Below are 18,156 nucleotides of genomic sequence, written 5' to 3' on the forward strand. Positions count from 1 at the left end.
TTATGATTCCCATCAATTAACACTATAGGCATTCTTCCCTCAAAACATTAGGTTCATTTAAACTTAATCGAAGTTACAAACACTTACCACTTTTACCAGGTACAGAACTAGCGGAAAATAGCATGCCAACTATTTTAGCTAGAAAATAGATCAAATTCTAATTCACTCAATGAACATTTGTTTATATTTGTACAATTAGCAGATATTACACATTCACAATGAATTAAGCTTTTTCCAAAGTTCCTTATTTTTATACATACTTTACCGTGTGTGCATGTGTGTTAATTCTTTTTAGATTTTTTTTTTATTTAAATGACTCCAGTCCTTATAGCAGCCAGCACTGATGACAAAATTGTCCATGCTACAGACACATAAGTTAGTTTCCCAATACTCACCTGTTGAAGTGGTGCTGGCAGATTCATCTTCCTCCTCTTCTGATTCAGAGTAAAATTCTTCAGCAGGTTTCTCTTTCTTTGTCTTGCCCAGAAGTACAGTCCATTCTTTTGTCTGTAAATAAATTTTAATTTAAGTTTACTTTTATAGCCAGCAATATAAAAATAGACACACATTGTGGCAAAGAAAAACTCCTGCAGTTGTAGTATTACGCAGTTTCTAAATAAATGTTCTAAGCAAGATAAGACAAACTATTAAACTTCCTATTATTTTATACAATTAGGAGCACTAAAAGTTTTGTACATACCTATAAAAGGTGAGATATGTCTATTAGGGAGACCAGAAGAAGATTTACTAAGGTGGATTAAAAGCATCAGTAATCATAAATAAATGTCTACGCCAAAGAACCTGAAGTCTGAGAGCTGTATCTCTGAACCCAGCTCAGTTTAGCCTATAACTAGACTGAAGGGAATGAAGGGCAAATACAGCCAGTCACTATCTTTATCATTCCGAATTTTAAGGTGAAAATATTGGTAGGTCCAGTGGTCATCAAAAGTTTCAGCATGCACAGGGCAATTATATTTCACTTCATTTGCAATTCCCAAAGTAAACATAATTCTTATGACCAAAAGACCACCAGAACTCTGCAATATTTGGGCCTCTGCTCCCCACCATTCCCTTAAACCTACTGCAGAAGAGGCATCAAACTCAGACTGGGTGGGGTCAAAAGCAGAGAGGCAGACAGCAGTATCAGAATGATACAAGTTTGTTTCAGTGACAGTCATCTGGACTGGAATTAGAGACTTTGGAAAGAGCCCTAACATTGAGCTTGAAGGAACTCTAGGAACACCAGCCTCCTCAAACACCGAAAGTAGTCAAAGCTTTGCAATTTTCTACGTAGCAGTTCATATTTAGAAAGCACAAAATTCCTTCGGATATGAACGTCAACTAGACTGAAGCTTAAGAACTCCGTTTCACTCACATACATTGTATAGGCAAATACAGGATTAGGGAAACCACCAAATTAAGGCCAGTGAAGCATTCTACAAAGGGAAGTATTTAAATAATAATAATAATAAAATCTCAAGAAGGTGCCTCCACACCTTTCAAGCAATCTCTTCACTTATAGCACTTGTCGAGAGCTGATTGTCTTTCAACTCTCTCCTTGCAAGCTTATGGAATTTTGTATACAAATATCTTTCTTTCCTGAAATGCACATAAGAAGCAAGAAAGTCATATTAAGCTACTCAGAATAAATGCCTACTTTATTTACTGACCTTTATAAATAATATTTTTGTTTGTTTGTTTTTAATTTTCTCTATCTTTTCCCTTCCTACCATCTTAACTACAAATTGCTTCCTGTGCAAGCAATGTGGAAGATGCTCATGACAAGGACTTCTCTCTGTTTTGGTTATACTTGTTACAACAGCATATGTCTGGTTGCATCATCATCATGGTATATTAATACATTATATTATTACTATATAGTATACATATGTATTTCAACTTCTGTTATGGTTCAATAGCTTTCACCTATTTTTATGAGGATTCTGGTTCTGGATGCATAAATCCCTGGTACACTTGTACCAGGCCACAGCTCTGCTGCAGTTTTCTGTCCAGGATTCTCCCTAGGTAGAAGACTGGCCCTGTCATGCCAACAAATGGCAGAGGCACTAACAGCTCCTATTTTTTATAAAAGCTTTTCAAAATCTGTGCAATTTCTTTCCTTTAAGAAGTTCCAATTCCAGCATAGGCTAAAGTGAACTGGACAGAGGGTGTTCCCATGCACCAACATTTTCCAGCACAAAATCAGTATAGAACTTCAAGGCTTATGTTTGAATCCAAACTGCCTCCAAGTGCCTCAGGGAAAGTCACTTCCAGTGCTGCCAACCTACCGCCTCGGCGGCCTCCACGTTGCGCAGGGCCGGGTCGGGCGCCACCTCCGGCCAGTCGGACAGCTCCAGGTAGCCGGTGGCTCTGCTGTTCAGCGTGTGCGACAAGGTGCCCAGCTGGAAATGGTCCCTGGCTATTAACAAAAAGGAGGGAGGGGAGGTACAGACCAACACCGTAAGCTCTACCACCAAGAGTAATCTTAATCAGGGACTAAAGGTAATTGGCATTATATTACCTCAAATGTCATGGAATAAATATAAACTAGGAAGCTCTTCATAGGTCAAAAAACTGATTTCAGTCCATAGATTACAATAATCTCCCCCATAATGGTCAATAAAAAAGCTAATCAGTCAGTGTGTTTAGAGGTGTTGCTCTGAAATGTAGCTTCTCTAAAAATTACTTTACTGTGAATATTAAGAATGACAGCACAGTTAAACAATCCATATACATGTCTTGGCACAAACACATCCAGAATTTTAATGGTTTCTTTTCAAAATGGATCTGCTCTTAGAGCTCCAAAACCAAGATTAAGCGTGTACAAAAATTAAAACTGCAAAACATCATAGTAAAAGGGCATTTTAATTGAGATAACTTGATAACTTTTTAATCCAGGAAGATGCACAGTAGCTCTTGTTCTTAACCAGACAAAAAATACACAAGAGAAATTTTCACTTTGGGAAAAAATAATAAAAATTTAATCTAGTAAGATTTCTTAAGATTGATAAAGCATTTACAGTTGTCACATTAACAAGCATCTATCAAAGTCTAGCTTGAAGACCAATGCCGTTTTTCTAAACAAAAGTGCATCTTTTCTTTGAAAGACCCTAGTGTTATTTGAAAGCAATTTAAAATCAGCGTGATCAGAAATGTATCAGTTGGTGTGGGATTATCACTGGACAAACGCAATGTGTGCAACGCGCAGACTGCGCTCGCCAAAAAGAGCGTAGGCACAGGCAGGACCCTGCATATTAATCACCTGCATTTGCTAAGTGCCTCAGTTGGCGAGCGTATCTGAAGGGGAATAAGCTGCCACATGATGAACATTTACCAAATGATTTTGGTGGCTGTACCTTTAAAAGGAGACTCAAGCAATGGGGCAGGTTTCTGTGCCAGAAATATTTTTTTGGCATATTTGCTTAAAGCTCCACTCTTCTCATTCGGAACAATAAGCTGCCTAATAAATCTTGTACGGTCTCTGATGTCGTAGCTTTGATCATACTTGCCGAGATTTAATACGTACTGGGTAAGCAATTTTGTCTGTGGAAAAAAACAGGACAAGAACAGAATACAAGTTATTTATGATTATTGATAACTCTGGATAAACATATTTAAAGAGGTAATAAAAATGAATGGTTATGTCAAACAAATGTTGTTCCACGGGGAATATGCATTTCTAAAGCTGCAAATGGAATTCTGAAGCCAAAGCACATGTCCTCTTCTGTATTGGGGAGGTGAATGCTGAGTACTGAGAAGCAGCCATGTGCTAGATTATTAAACTGCTGAAGTGGAAAGAAAGGCATCATTAAAAAAATAATCATATATGGCAAACCCGCTGAAGGGTCTACGTGAGGATAATGAATGTGGAAATACAACTAAAAACACGGCACTCAAAACTTAATCGGAAAAATATGCAGGACATCAAAACATCAGAGGGTATTAGGGGGCTGGCAAACGGCTTCTGCTGAGGTGTGTTTTATGAAGAGATACTGTCCCTGGCATAAGCAGTGTCTGCACTCTGACTGCACTCAGTTACTTCATCCTGAATTATGACCCATTAAAGCAGACACATGAATCACTGAACTGGATTACTGCAAATTATTTGCAGTGCATTTAGCTGTTACTTTTTCATAAAAGCAAGCTGCTGATGCCCTCTAAAAACCAGGATAAAAGACTTCTTCCATTTTTTTTCTTGGAGCTTAAAGCCTCCGGTAATATCGGTCATTTATTTATTTATGTAAGAGAGCAACTTATATTATCACAGCTTTTTACAGCATAATAGGATTTCCTAATTTGATGTCTGAGAATATTAAACTGAATTATTAAAATTATTTAATACATGTTAATTTTTAACACCTGGGGGAGGGAAAAAAGAAAAAAGAATTTCAACATCTTAGAAATACAGTAAACAGCACAATAATTCGGAACAGATTGTATTGTTAAATATATTTGAAAGATATTGTTTTGTCCACACCGACATTTTCCAAGCAAACAGGAAAAATAGTAAAAAATTGCTGACATCATAAGAAAATATATTTTTAGTGTACCAACTCAGAATGGAAGAACAACACGGGGTTAAAATGCATTGTCAAAGTAAATTTTTTTCTTTATATCAGCCACCTTTCATGCCTTCTTTTTCTTTTTTTTTTCTACACCCACTTTGCTTGCCGATTGTGCCATGTTATAAAAACAGCAGTTTCACTTCTGTGAATAGCTAGAAAATTCAGTCAATTTATAATGCAGAAGGTTACAGTAATTGAAACACATAGTAAACAATAAGAGTTTTAACTTCATATGATGTAATATATGCAAATACTTCATAAAATACCCTGTGGTACCAAAGAATTGAAGAAATTGGTCATATTACATTTCAATAGTGGTAAAAATACAGTTTAAAAAAATGCACTTTTGGTGAAAGGCTTCTTTTCCTTAATTCTTTTTTCCTCTCTGCTATCCAAGGATGGTTCTACGAAAAGCAATCTTTTCCCTCAAGATACTGTCTTGTGTGGGAAAGAAAAACTTTCCCACACGTATTTTATAGCTTACAACTATTTCTATATCAAGGTAGGAAATTTTAAACAACTACAGCAGACAGAATACACGTAATCTGCAGTCATGCAGAGCTTGCACTATTTTATCTAAATGGAAGTGGAAAGGTATCATGGATTAAACAAAACCAGGGACACTTTCAGCAGCCTTTGCCATTGCTTTTCTTCTGTAAAAGAAAACAAGCCTCCTTCATGCCATGGCAGAAGCCTCAGCAGAAGAGATCACAGGACACATTGGTGTTTGCTGGCAAATTGCTACAGGGATGGGAAAAAGCTAAGGGCCTTGCTACCAAGGGAGGCACTTCTGTCTTGAGTAAGGATGGAATGAGCTCAAAGGTGATCCTGAAAGGCTGTATTTTCTTTTAATCTTTTCCACATCCCTTTCTTTCTTTCTTTCTCCTTTCTTTTCTTTTCTCCTTTTCTTTCCTTCCCTGCCTTAAAATATCTTTTCCATACCCTCTAAGTAAAAAGAAAAAAAAAAAAAAGGGGAAAAAACCCAAATTTTTATGGGAGAATGCTTCATATCAACAAGAAGCTTCCTTTCAAGTGCTATCACAAATAGCACAGAGTTTTCATAAAAACAAGAAGATTTTTTTGTTTTATGGCAATGCAACCAAACAATTGGAAAACCTTTCAACATGGAAGTAGCTAAGAGAAACATTTTTTTGTTTTAATTAAGCAAATACATACCACTTGTGCCAACAAAGGAATTCTCACAAAAAGCTGAAAATTATTTGAGCAAGCAAGCTAATTTGGTGAAATACGAGAGTCTGTATCCAACAGCTACTTCATAGTACAGTAACAGAGTCGTGTTATGTACAGGTACATGAAATATCAAATGCCAGCATGCCCTGTTACCTGGACATGCTCACCACAGAGGCATAACCTCTCTTATTTTTACACTGTTAGCACCTATTAAGATTGCTTGTACCTTTTGGATAGGCTGATGTGAGAAGTGCATCAAGTAAAATCTCTAGAACTTTCTAGTGGCAGTAGTCCTATTGAGAATCTAATGTGTATCTTTTATTAGCAGCAATTAGCTTGTTGGTAGATCCCCTGTTTGAAACGCATAAAAATCTCACAGGATGAGGTTCTAAAGCATGAGAAAAACAGTCATCCATCCTTCTTTGACATCATTGGCTTGGAGTAATTGATTCTTTAGATATTTAGTTATCTTGGACAAGAATATTGAGCTCAACTGTGTTTGGAAAAACATTAGTATGGATACTGCTTTTTCCAGTGTGGCTTCTACTGCATTACACAACAGAAACACAATGAAACCCCCTTCTTCAATCCTGCTATATGCAAAAAAACCCACCATAGTTCAGGCAACTAGACATTACTCTGCAAAATTGTTTTTCTCTCATATGAGCCCATCTTAGATCACCACCTAGCAGATTGATAAGCATGTTTACTGAACAACCTAGACAACCTGAGGAAAGACTGATTTTAACTACTATCAATCAAAACACTACAGAACCTGAAGCTCCTCCTTAATGTATAAATCAGTCCTTGGAAATTCATAGGGTGATCAGAGGACTGAAAAGGTATTACTGAAAATTCTTATAAAAACCTGAATTTTAAAGGTAGTCTCAAGAATGTGTTGCATTAAGTATTTGAACATAAGCCAAAGGAAATTACAGCACAATGAGGTAAGATACTCTGAGAAAAGTGAAAACATGCAAAACTTTTTTTTTTTTTTTAACAGAATTTTGTTCTTTTCTTTAAGAGACTTACTGCCTTTCCATAACTTGGGGGAGAAGGGGAGGAGTGGGGAACTTTTACTTTCTTCTTTTTTTAAGCCTCAATGCTATGCCACAACTACTTTTTAAAATGAAGTGACACTATCTTTGAGATTTTCACAATTCTGCTGACTTTAGATGAAACTTCAAATGATTTAAATATACATACATAAGGATGTAGGTATGAATGTGGGGGAGTAGAATGGCTGAAGCAAAAAACAGGAATGGAGAGTAAATGGCCAGACTGACAACAGTTGAGCCAGATGACTCGAGTACCGAGCATTAAGATGAAAAGTAACTGGACTTCTTAGAAATTTCAGGTCACTCCAGAAAAAAATGCCTTAATATCGAGTAGGTAAAGAGTTTTATTCCTGGAAATAAGGATATATGTATCAGAAGAATGTTGCCAGCTTAAAATCCTAAAGGCAGAACTTCACATCCTAGTTCAGAAAGAGCTTTCCATCAAGTCAGCTCATCAACCTTCTTAAGTAGAATTTTGTATATGAATAGTTTGATTAATTGAGAAGACAACTTACCTCTAACTAAACTAAAATTGCTGCAAGAAATTCACCCATGGAGCAAGTGTCTCAGAAGACACAGTCCTTTCAGGTTTATCAGTACTTTTTTTTTTTTTTGTATCCGAGGATAAAGAATACTTTCAACGACTGGTTAAACCCCATAACAAATGTGTGAAAAATGAAAAAAAATAATTACACAAAAAAGTATCAATTTCTTTTGAGCCAAAGAATTTTGGCCGTCTGTCGCAGTTCACAGAATATCAAGTAATGGGTTAATATGAGACTAGGAAGATAAACAAGGACTTTTTTTTAGCTCAGTTAGCATCTTCATTAAGATGAGCACTGACAGAAGGAAATAGTGGTTGCTTTTTGTTGTTGCCCTTTAGGCTGTGTGAGCAGAATACAAGTAGCCTATTTATGAATGAGCACCAGGGCAGCTCGCCTCCTGCATGCCCTACAGCACACAGCCTCGCTGATCCAGATACCCCACAGGTAACCTGTAAGGCCTAGAGCTGAAGCTGCCAGTCAATGAAAGAGAAGACACCACATGTGTAGTTGGGCAGGCGCAGGATCCAGAGCTGCCCAGCCTCTTGCAAAAGAGCAGGGCCTCAATCTAGGAAAGTGTATACATCTCAGACAGTATTTTCATTTTACATTTAGGAAAATTTCTTTGATTTTACAGTATTTTCCAGTAATAACTGGAATTAGAATTAAAAAATAGTGTCAAAATGCTATATTCCTTAGCTGGTGAGCTGGTTCACAATGCTGTCACTTAGATGAATGAAGCAGTTGGCACCTCTCACAGCTACTGCTTTCACTTCCTGGGGATTCTGGCAAGTCTAAGCTCATCTTTTTGTATTATCTGACATTTTTAAGATTACCTTTATCACTACAGAGGATCAAAACCCACTATCTTCATGAACCGAAGTGAAACAATAAGAAATACAGAAAAAGTGAAAGTAGTCACTATCTTTAAGAGGAGCACTGGAGGAAAGACATAAAGAGGCCTTTTTATGCCATCTCCTTTTAGATACTCTGAGCAAAATACAAGCAACTTCTCGCTGAACAGCAAGACGACCCATCTCCCACACTGCCCATACAATATGATCAGTCATTTTGTTTCAGACACCACACCAACAATCTGCCTCATCAGCAGGCTGAATTAGACTGCTAAAAGTGACCAATGAAGGTCTAAATGACAGTAGTCTGCTAAAAGCTCTACTTTTTATTACAGCTTTTTTTAATATACTAAATCACTTTGAGAACCACTAATCTGCACAATTTAACTGAATAAAAATAAATTGTAAAAAAAAAATCCCCAACAAAGAGGCTAAAAAATTGATCTCATTCATATTTAAAATCTCATCAGAAGGTGATTTATCTATTGGATAACTTGAAAACTTAAGTTCAGAGTTTTGGAGGTTTTTTGTTTTATTTTTGTAGAACAAGGTAAACAAGATTAAATTATTTAAATAAAAGAAACTGCCACTGGTCCACACAGAATGCACAGAGACTACCACGACTATAAATACATATATACATATGTATATTCTCATTAGCTTTACCTGCTTTGAGTTTGTTAGGTAGAGTTTTGCTCCTAAATTTAAGACCTGCAACTTCACAAGGTCATCTTCATTAGTGAAGCTCTTGGCTGTCTTTCTCAAAACATCAGGTGCAATCTTTGGAACTCGTTCACAGTACTCCCCAATGAGCCAGAGAATGCTTGCCCTTGCCACTGGCACCTGAGAAAATATTAAATGTTGTAAGCGAGAACATTCACAAAGATCTTTTTTGTACACATATATGTTAAGTAACAAATTAAACAAAATGTTAAACACAGTCGTCACACAAGTAATGAAAATCCTAACTAAATATCACCTATTACACCTCCTGTGGTGGACAGAATGTAGCTAAATGCATAAGATGCAGATCCTACCCCTTCTCTCCCCCCACCAAAAATTTTCCAAGTTGTTGGCAAAGAGAAAGCAGCATGGAAACAAGGATGCAATCTGTGCCTGTTCACAGTACAAGCTGGTGGCAGCTGGGAAGAGAATCCAAGTCTCTGAGATAGGGGCTGGAGTTCTTGCCACCAGATTATGTGAAACACCATGTGGAAACACAGCATTTTTAGTGATAGATATTAACAAAGAGATGGTTGCCAACAATATAGTTTCTTCAACTCCTGGACATTTATTTAAAAAGCAGAAGTTCTTTAAAGATGATTGCCATATTTCCTTCACTCTCATTTAAAGATTTTGGCAGTGAAGTTCATATTTTTGGAACTGTCCAAGATAAACTGAATACAGAATTTGCAAGACAAGAGCTCAGAATTTTTTTCCCTCACTTTTTGAGCTGGATCTAAGAGGCTTTTGTTTGTAAAACCTCCCTTAATTAAAACACTATAACCAAAAACTTTAATTCTTATTCTTTTAGTGCTACTCATCTATGTTGCATAGAGTAACTGAAGGAGTAGTTGCTAAAGGAACTTGCAGGCATTGTGTAAGCACAATACTGCTAGAAAGGAAGGAAAAAGGAGGGTGAAACCTCCCAGAAGGAAGCCAAAGCTCCATGCAGAACTGGCTACAAGTAATTCCGAGTTAGATGAAGAAACATACATACTCTTCTCAAAGGCAGATTATCCTAAATCCTACACGGTGGTCAAATTAGAAATTGTATCTATGCTATATATATATATATATATATATATACACACACCCCCAAGATATAATGTTGACCTTCCTCTCAAGGAAGGAAGAAAGTATCTGATGAGAAAACTCCTGGGAAAAGCATATCTTGAGAGCATCACAGTCTTTAGACACTACACGAACTTCATATAGACTCATCCAACATAATTTAAAATATTATTACAAAAAAAACTGAAAAAAATAATTGCAATTTTAAGTATTTTTTGATGTGCTTTTTCAAAGAAAAAAAATGTACTGACACCTTCCACCACGATAACATACAGTGATTCTTAAATAAGCTCACATTTAAATCAGTGAGACTTCTGCCTTAGGCAAAAATCACAGGAATGGGAAATTAAGACTTGTGGTTCTCAAAACGCCAATTCTTACCATTGTATCTGTGATTTAATATCTTTTGCAGCATATGTCAAAATAATTCATATCTGAATACATAAGTGGCAGAATTACAATGGAAAACAGCAACAGAAAACAACTGTTAAGTCTCCTCCCTCAGAACTAATGCTTTCAAGTTTCATTCATAAAAGGTAACAAGTGAAAGTAAACCACAACATGCAAGATAGCACTTCTCAGACTATGCTGCACAATTTCTTCTATACAGGTATTCACCTAGTAAACCATTCACAAGAAACTTAATGATCAATAATGTTCTATTGCTCAAAAAAGTTTGGAAAAAAAACTGAATAAAGCCAACCTAACAATATCTTGCTCTATGCTGTACACTGTTGCAAATACACATGACAGACAAGCATGTGCCAAGGAAATATGCCATGAGGAAAGCCAAAGATTAACTCTACTAGAAGAGAAGGCAAACAGCAGACAGGAAGACAAACTTCAAGAAAAATAAATGCCAAAACTATATACTGAAAAATATTTAACATAGAGCTAACATAAAACAAATGAGACCACCATAACACAGAGATATAACATACATGCATAAATATAAATTCCATTCAGATTTTTTTTTCCCAATCTTAACAAAAGATATTTCAATGGTCTTGGAATCTACAGGATGAGAGAAGGGAACACACTACTAAGCAACTGCTGAATGTAAAAAGTTTAAACACAATTCATCTGCAATACGGTGAGACTGATGCCATTACTGTACACTGATTTCAGAAGGGAAAGAGGTTATTTCTAATGTTCCAAAGGTTACACTGCATTAAGACCTCACTCCCAATCTATTATTTTAAATTGGGCTAAAGAATAGTAATTGAGTGGTACATTAAATTTTCCAGTACTGGAGCAGTTCAAGTTGCGTGCTATACAGATAGATACCTCTAAATAAGAATATATGGGCAACTTCAGATTTCAGTTATGCTAGATTTATTTTTCTTAAATATTTCATTAGAGACTTGTTAAAAAACTAGAATTCTACAAGAGATTCCAAACTAAGCCAGTTTAGGTAGCAGCCTACTAGAAACCTGCTTTATCCTACTAGTATCTTTTTATAAATCAAATATAGCTTACAAGGCCAACCAAATTTGAAAACAGTATTATTTATCAATGACAAACTTCAGTCTTGTACTACTCCTAGTCAAACCCAGCCTATACTTTACAAATACAATGAAATATTTAAAGGCACACTGCTTTATTCTTTCAAGTCTTCCTTATTATATTAATCTTTTACAGCAACATTTTTAGAAAAAAAAGCTAACTAAAACCAAGCTTAATTTAAAAAACAGTGATAAGAGATGAAATATCTCATGAGACTCTCGTTTTTAACTAGGTAGCTTACTATGTAAATACTGTATATATTAAAAAACAGTATTGTGCAAGAAGAATCAATATCAATTATAGACTTTTTGAATCAAACTCTTGAGTGGAAGTGATTTTAATGAAAAGTATATGTGGAACTGATGAACCCAACATTTCCGTGTCACTGGATTTGCTTGGGGTCAAAATCACATAATATTTTCAGATTTCTTTTTCCCCTGTTTAAGTCTCCCAGTCCTCAACCAGGTAATATCAAGCACTCGATCTGGCTGCCATTGTTTCCAGGGCATTCAAAACAGCAAACAAGATGTGAAGCCACTTCTAGACCTTCATTGCCTTTTCCAGTATAGCATAAGTAGGGACCTTGAATCGACAGAAATGCAGGAAATAATACTTTCATTATGCAGCCCTGCTCTGCATTAGCCTCAAAGGCAAGCAGGATTGTAAATTACGTTGCCTGATGTTTTATTCTATATGCCCTGAGCAAGTGGTTAAGTGCACTTTTCAAGCTTTAGTACCAGAAGGCAGTTTCTACAGCCATTTTAACCCATTACTTGTCTGGAGGAGAAAAATAAAAATAAAATTAAAAAAAAAAAAATCAAAAGCAAGAAAATTAAGATCCTGGTTGCTCACTGTACTCAGAGAAAGGCATCTGCAAAGATTTTTCAGGTCTGCAAGCAACACAATCCAAGAGCAGTTGTACTTCAGCTCTAACCATATTAGGCAACACATCACACTGAAGTAGATCTTAAAAACACCAATACTAGTTACCTATTTTTGTTAAAAAAAAAAAAAGACTAAATGGATACTAGAAAAACACAGAAAATTAAATCAAATTTTCTACATTCACATCTATCAGTTCTTAAATTTTTACTTGTAATCAAAAATAGGAAAAGGGATGTTAGCAATGTAAAATATCAGACTGTTGGCAAGAAGGAAAAGCACACAAAAAAGGACTAAAAGACAAGCATTGCTTTTTGTTTTCAAATGGTAAAACCTTTCAAGGACTGCTCCATTATTCGAACCTCCGACACAAAATTTATTTAGAAAAAGGATCTGTACCGATGACTGCCTCTCTCCAATATAGTGAGTTTTTTGTGTGTGTGTGTTTTTTTTAATGTGCTTTTTATTCAAACTAAATACTGGATTTAAATTCAGTATACAGTGTGTATGGATACAATGTCCCAAATGTCACATACTCCAAAAAAAAAAAAAAAAAAAAAAAAAAAAAAGGTTCCCCCATTACATAGAGATTAGAGTGAGTAAATAAATAATCAAATTAAGAGAAACACTCATTACTATCGAGGCATTATTAAAGCTTATAGAAGAACAGAAAAACGAATGTGGCTAGAATCTGAAGCTTTCACAACTGAAACACATATTAACTATAAAGTTCACACCTTGTAACACCTTCCCAAATTTGAGGAAAAGTAGAACGTAAAAAAAGCAAAATATCTCTCTTAGGAGGCCATTATCATGAAACTAGCAAAAAGCAGAGTCTACATAAAAATAGTTAAGAGGAGCTTAAATTTGTTATTGTTGAATGAACAAATTGGGAGGTTTTTTTTTTTTTTTTTTTTTTTTTTTTTTTACGTTCCTTTTTCTCATCTGTTCTAGTGATAAGAATCCCACGTAAAATCTAATTTCCCCAGTAATTAATTTTTAACTGCTTTCATCAGTAATGTTTTTCTGTCCATGTATTATTCTTCCAAAATTTAAGTGTTAAGTCTACACCTGCAAGTGTTTTTCTCTACACCTGCAACTTCCTTTTCTGCTTTAAGCCCATCCAAAATGTTCCCCATCTCTAAATTAGACAGTACTTTGGATTTAGCTTATTTTATAACATTCCAGAAAGAAGTAGAAATATCTCTTTAAGAAAAAAGAGGGGATGGCAGTATTTGTCAGCCAGCAGAGGAAAAATAATTGCTTATTAGTTCTATAGAGATAAGAAAATCATACCAGAATTACAAAATTCCCATCACACAAAACAATCACTACAGGGTACAAGGTATTATTATAAATTATTTTTTTAAAAAGAATGGGGAGAAACTAATTTGGAGCCTACTGCAGCTGTTTATTTGAGAAAATGCACAAACATAGACCAGTATCAAGCCACTTCCACTCAGAGCTACTTCTTGTTAGGCTGATTTAGCTTCACTCATTTCTAAAATAAATTAAGATAAATCAAATAAGGTATGCTTCAAATCTAAACAGAAATGTCTCATGTGTTAATCCAGTTTAATCAAGATACCTAACCAATCCACCTTTAAACTTAATTCAGATTAAAACTGCAAGTTTTTCCACTTAGAGAAACTCTGGACCATAGGTGTTCTGGAAGAAAGGTATTTTCCTATGAATTTGTACAGTATCAAACAGTGATGCTGAAACCACCATGTGCAATTTTAATACATCCAATCTGTATAGTAAAACTAAAAGCAGTTCTGCATTAATATTTGACATAAGTCAAGTTTATGTGCTGCTTGTATTAATAAATGTTAAGATATTTCAGCAACTTTTTAAGCATTTATGCTTTTATTAAAACTGGATTTGTCATGTCATCAAAAATACATCACTATCTCAAAATATACCTATGGATAACTAAGGTAGTTAGTTTGTGAGGGTGCAGGTACATCAAGACCAAACTGTTCTGAAGCACTTTCATGTCATTACCTTTCTACCACTTGAAGGACTCTTTTTCAAAGATACTGATGAGGAGCTCATCAAATGTCATATAGTGTGTCATATAGTACATACACTTCTAGAAGGTTTTGCATGAATTTATAAAAATGAGTAGAAAAAAAATGACTACAATGAAAAGCAATAATCAATCTCACAGTTAATTGTAGAAGAAAACATGCTGCCTAACAGATTTTCAAATAGCCTACAAGTGGGCTCTTCAATGAGGAAACTAAGCTTTGCTGATATAATGTTATTCAGGGTAAACAAATTTTAAAAAGAGCATGAACAGTTTAAGATGACACATTTGTGAATCAAGAATTAAGCAGAAGTGATACAGATGGATTTCATGCATTAATACCTGAACTTCAGAAACACAATTCTACAGTAATGGACTCAGAATTATTTCTAGAAAAAAGAAATCCTGGAATCATCAAATATCCAAACCTGGAAATATAACTCAATGTTTAGCAGAGGACAATAGGCAAACACCACTAACAAACCAAGACAAATAACACAGAACAATTAATATCATTATAGCATTGCAGAAAATTTCTCTTTCATGCTGTGACTGCTCTAAGCACAGAAGCAATTTTTGTTCTGAAAACACAAGCGATTACTATAAAATTAGGCAGTGCTTGTTTGAGATTGAGAGATCTTACCAGTATGTAAAAACACCTGAGGGGAGGACGTAAAGAGGATGGGGCCAAACTCCTCTCCACAGTAGCCAGTGACAGGACAAGGGGTAATGGATACAATTTGAAACACAGGAAGTTCCACCTCCATATGAGGAAGAACTACTTTGCTGTGAGAGTGACAGAGCCCTGGAACACGCTGCCCAGAGAGGTTGTGGAGTCTCCTTCTCTGGAGATCTTCAAAACCCGCTTGGACGCAGTCCTGTGCCACGTGCTCTAAGTGACCCTGCGTGTGCAGGGGGGTTGGACTAGATGATCTCTAGAGGTCCCTTCCAACCTCAAGCACCCTGTGATTCTGTGATAAATATATATATATATATAATTAGCAGCACTGACTTTCCTGCATTGCCTTAGAGTTGGATTATGAAAAATCCAGTAGAATTATATTTTCTTAACATCAGTTAGCAAGTGTGATCATCTAATAGCCTGTTCTTAAATACTCATTTTAATGACCAAATTTCCAACAGAACAGTTCTGTTTATAGCATCTATAGCTGTCGATTCTTAGCATCAAATTCCATCATCTTTGGGGTACAATGCAATAAGTGACTAAGTCCTCAGCACTACACAATAATTTAGGATATAACATTAAGTGTTTTATCAATAACTTAAACTGTGAGGCAAATTTGGATAGTTAATATTGACATACCTAAACTTCAATTTAATCTAAGGGTATATAATAAGCAATAAAACAAATGTTAATGTTAAAAGTCATAGAATCCTAAGTAACCAGAAGAAAAGTGTGATAAAAAGCACTGTAACATATCCACACTAGTGTGGTCTTTGCTATCATGACAGGAAGGTTACGTGACTTGGTGAAGAGAGAAAAAGATTAAAAGGCACGTGCATCAGGAAGCCAGTTGAAAATTCTTAAGTTTAGAGCCGCTTTTTTCATATTTTCATTTCAACTCATTATTCCTTGTTCTAATAATTAACCATCCATTTTCTCTTGGCCCTAATGGTACAGAATATACACAACATTTCTAGTCATCGCTTTCAAAATGGCTCCCCAGATCTGAGGCATAAATCCCCCTCTCATAGCTTCTACTTTCTCTAACATGAAAATGATTTTTTTAAAAAAAAGTCCAAAAAATCCTTATATTCTACTTCCTTAATAATAACTATTTCAACTTATGGTCCAAATTAAATGGAGTCAGTGCAATTTTTAAATCAGTCATCAAAGTGAATAAGGAACTGTACACAAATACTCACTGTTATGTTATCCAAGAGCTTGGCCATATGCTTAATAATTTCACCATGGTGCGCTGGCTGGGTTTGTAACAGTTTCTTAATGACGACAACACCTTCAGCAACTACAATTTCTGTTCAAGACAAAAAAAAAAACCCTCAAATTATTACTCTTACAAACATTTATTCAAAAGAAAATAATAAACAACAGATGATCAGTATTAGTTTTCAAAATATGTTTGCAGAACTGAATTATATCTAAAAAGGTGTAAGCTATTTCATTAATACAATTTCAGCTTCCAGATACAGGTTATAAGCAGCAAAAAGACATGTTCTAAGCATCTAAACATATCACCCTATTATATGAGTTTTGAAATTGTTTTTGTAAAGCTGCACTTTTTACTTTTGCTTTTCAAATATCAGTATTTTGCAGAATAGCAATCTATCTTGCATCATTAAAATTATGCGTAGTGGTAAATAACTTGGTATCTTCATTAAAAGTGCAAATACTTGTTTTGCTTTTCAATGAACACTTAAAAGTGTCAACTCATTCATAAACAAGAGAAATAGTTAAGTGTTTTCTTAGAACTTTTGGTACTTTTTAAAGGGTCTGTAACCTAATCTCTAGTACATTCAAATAAGGCTTCTAAATAGGCAAGCTGTTGTAAGATATATGTCCAAGTCATGCACTGGAGTGCTTAACTACTGTAACAAGTAACATTCACACTCTGACCAACTTGTATGAAATGTATAATTTTTGATGCTGAAAAAAACCCACTGGTGCAGAGGTAAGCTTCTATGCAAGAGCAAACTCATGCTGTAAGAAAAGATGAAGCAAAGTCAGACATGTCTAAAACTGAAATCAAAACAAAGGATAGCTATAAGAGTTCAACACATTTTAATTTCAATTTCTACTCCAAAAATGGAGTAACTATCTCTCTTAAACTATCAATGCTGAAAAAGAAAAAAGTATATCTACCTTTCCTCAAGCATCACAGAAATATTCTCATTTCAACAGTCAGTCCAACACACAGAACACAGCTGCAATTCATTAGGTAATCAGGCAAGCTACTGTTTCAAAAGAATGGCACAGGAGAAGAAACACCTAAAATCTTAACTGCATTTTTTAAAAAGCAAACCTCTCTACGGAGAATTTATGCTTAAAGTCTGCAGGTATGTGCTTTTGTGATTTAAGCCTCCAAAGAGCTAACGCTTTAGCTTTTAGCTTTCTGTGTCATCCTTTATTTGATATGACATCTCAGTCATTTCTCTAGACTAATTTCTTGAAGCAAGGTTAAAATTGTATAATTAGAGAGAGAAAATCAATTTCATAACGATTCAACTTCATATAGACCAAGGACATACACAACTCTACAGACCAATTTGATTTGTCACTTTTTTTTTTATTATTTCCAGTTATTAATATATGAAGAAAATTCTGAATTTTTAAAATTAGCAACCTGGAGTATTTGGAGCACTGGACTGATAACCTTATCATTGAAAGCTCTGCAATACTGCTTAATAGGCAGAGCAGTCAAGCAAACTATAACAGAACCCAAACGACTGAGGTGGACATGAAGTCATCACAAAAACACCTCCTGACATTGTAGAACTGCCATGACAAACTGAGATGCAGAGTATGAAGTATCGCCATAGAACTACTTTAATGTAATCTGTTGGAACAAATTTGAAGAACTGAATCAGAACTAAAAGCAAGTACACCAGCAGGATCCCTTTTACGCAAGTCTAGAGTCCACATAAGAAAGTGCACACAAAAACACATCAATACCAATAAACTGAATATCACACAGAGTTTGCTTTCTTTTACTTCATTTTAGTTGTAATTTTACTAGATAGCTATGTAAGAGG

At 35.2% G+C, this 18,156-nt stretch overlaps 1 protein-coding gene across 2 annotated transcripts in view; it reads right to left on the bottom strand.

The window, feature by feature from the left end:
- AP3B1 (adaptor related protein complex 3 subunit beta 1) overlaps window positions 1–18,156 on the bottom strand; it is a 129,257-nt gene that overhangs the window by 55,219 nt on the left and 55,882 nt on the right. For both annotated transcript variants that reach the window (XM_088534739.1, XM_088534738.1), the window contains exons 14-18: window positions 16,312–16,421; window positions 8,877–9,053; window positions 3,357–3,543; window positions 2,289–2,419; window positions 396–507 (exon numbers count right to left, since the gene is read on the bottom strand). In XM_088534739.1, the coding sequence (XP_088390865.1) occupies window positions 396–507; window positions 2,289–2,419; window positions 3,357–3,543; window positions 8,877–9,053; window positions 16,312–16,421 (717 nt within the window). The remainder of the gene's footprint in view (window positions 1–395; window positions 508–2,288; window positions 2,420–3,356; window positions 3,544–8,876; window positions 9,054–16,311; window positions 16,422–18,156) is intronic.

This window comes from Tinamus guttatus, unplaced genomic scaffold (genome assembly GCF_059628265.1).
Source record: "Tinamus guttatus ecotype Peru unplaced genomic scaffold, ASM5962826v1 Tinamus_guttatus_pri_ptg000595l, whole genome shotgun sequence".
NCBI classification, from domain to species: domain Eukaryota; kingdom Metazoa; phylum Chordata; class Aves; order Tinamiformes; family Tinamidae; genus Tinamus; species Tinamus guttatus.